Below are 2,259 nucleotides of genomic sequence, written 5' to 3'. Positions count from 1 at the left end.
GCTATTAATTCATAATATGCATTTGGATTGATATATATTGAATTTAATATAATAATGATTTTGTAAACTTATATTTAATTTTTTTAAAATGATTACAATGTAATTACAAAATCATTTCCTAATTATGTAAGTATTAAATGTCTGTAAGCTACATTTAAATACTTGCATGAATCTCATATTTGGTACATCTCAATAAATTGCATTAGTCTCTTTTATTTTAATGATGAATTGAATTAATGCCATATTTGACTTTTTCTCTTTTATTTTAATGAATTGCATTAATTTCATATTTGTCTTTATCTCTTTTATTTTAATGAATTACATGGATCTCAGATTTGACTTTTCTCTTTTATTTTAATGAATTGCATTAATTTCATATTTGACTGTTTTTCTTTTATTTTAATGAATTGCATTAGTCTCATATTTGACTTTCCTCTTTTAAATCTACAAAAAAAAAACAAAAAATATGAATTGCATTAGTCTCATATTTGACTTTCCTCTTTTAAATTTACAAAAAAAATAAAAAAATGAATTGTATTTAGCTCATATTTGATACTTTTTAAATCTATAAAAGCATGTTAGAGGGTGCAGAGAAATGAAAAGTTAAAAAATGTCAAAGTCATTGTACTTTTCATTGTTCTTTCTCTCCTTTGTAGTAGCACTATTTGGAATTCTTCCAAATGTGAAGGGAAACATACTTGATGACATTTGTCCCGGAAGCTTCTTTCCTCCACTTTGTTTTCAGATGCTTCGAAATGACCCCTCTGTCTCTAAAGGAGATATTCATGGTCTTCTCTCTACTGTTCTTCTTATAGCACAAGATAATACCACATCTACCTATAAGTTGGTTAAATCAATTCTTAAACAACCCATCAAAGATCCCAATGTGAAAGCCCAAATGACCAATTGCTTGAGAAATTACAATGATGCCGTTGATTATCTTAATCGTTCCAATGATTTCTATAAGTCTGCTGATTATAAAAACACAAGCTTGTATTCATCTCTTGCAGTGCATGAATCTCTTTCTTGCAACCATGGTTTCAATGAAGTACCATCCCAACTCAAATCACTCAGCGAAGCGGTCCAAGAGTTCTCTAATCTTTCAGCTCGTATAGCCGATAATCTCAAATAATCTAGTCATTTTACATGATGCCTTTTGTTTCAGTTCATATTACATTACATGGATGAATTCATGTTCTGAATATATATATATATATATATATATAAAATATTTTTTCTTACTGCGCAATGTAATTTTTTATGAAAGTCATTCAATTCACCATTATATATGTGTTACCTAAAAATGTGTATGGGGCTGGGCGAATAACCATACTTGAAGGCATAAAGTGAAATTTCAATCAGCATGTAAAATCTAAACCAACTTTATATATTATTGAAAAATCTGAGTTTCAAATATTTTAGATAAAAAATTATTACTTAAACTCTCCAGGCGATAACCTTTTTTTTCATCTTCATACTTATATCCGCTACAATAATTTTTGGGACGGACATTCGTGGAAAATGAAAAATGCCCTTTATCGAATTGGAAGCGAAGACTTAAGCCTCTTTCTTCTTCTTATGGGGTGTTTAAACGGCCTGTCTCTTTAGTTTATTTAAGTTCTAATTTGGAAAATTTATAATGGATTTCTTTGAAAAATGAATTATCAGTTTTACATAAGATTTTATCAATTTCAATTTTTAGAGCATCCATTTTGGGATGAAAACAATATATGCATTGTTAACATAATTCTATAAGTAATACGTTGAAAAATTTAGTTAAAAATAGTAGTAATTAATAACCGTAGAATAGAATTCAATAGGTTTATAACTTGAGATACCCCACTTAATATTTGCTGAAATACTTGAAATCTTGAAGAAATCAAAAAAAGAATTTGCAATTCACCCCATCAATATTTTTCTATTATTGATTATTAGTTTAGATAAAAAAAACTATAATGACTCTCTGTGAAATTTACTTGTATATGTGTATTTTAACTGTTTAGAGCTTTCTTATAGCAAATTAAAGTCATTTATGACTTTCTTGGACTGACATTTTTGTTACCTAGTCATTTGTTTGTTTTTATCAAGTTATTTGTATTCCAGAGTCTTTGAAAATTGAATGGTTAACTTTTATCAAAACATCAGATAATTGAGATATGAACGTAATTATGATTGATCCTTTAGCTGAAACATAACGTTTGGCCTTGAAGGACCTTTGGTTAAGGTCTCAAGGCTTCTAGACTCATTTCAAGTAACAAT

At 27.9% G+C, this 2,259-nt stretch overlaps 1 protein-coding gene across 1 annotated transcript; it reads left to right on the top strand.

Annotated features, from left to right (window-relative positions):
* The first annotated feature begins 610 nt into the window (after window positions 1–610).
* LOC125809063 (pectinesterase inhibitor-like) lies at window positions 611–1,132 on the top strand. Its single transcript, XM_049488734.1, has one exon. The coding sequence runs from the start codon at window positions 611–613 to the stop codon at window positions 1,130–1,132; it is 522 nt and encodes a 173-aa protein (XP_049344691.1).
* The last annotated feature ends 1,127 nt before the right edge of the window (window positions 1,133–2,259 follow it).

The sequence above is a fragment of the Solanum verrucosum genome, unplaced genomic scaffold (assembly GCF_900185275.1).
Source record: "Solanum verrucosum unplaced genomic scaffold, falcon-dt-bn FXZP01000296.1, whole genome shotgun sequence".
Lineage (NCBI taxonomy): Eukaryota > Viridiplantae > Streptophyta > Magnoliopsida > Solanales > Solanaceae > Solanum > Solanum verrucosum.
This window is presented reverse-complemented; position numbering and strand designations above follow the sequence as displayed.

What these genes read in the sequence shown, in the direction of transcription:
- LOC125809063 (XM_049488734.1), top strand. Translation starts at nt 611, where the DNA reads ATGTCAAAGTCATTGTACTTTTCATTGTTCTTTCTCTCCTTTGTAGTA.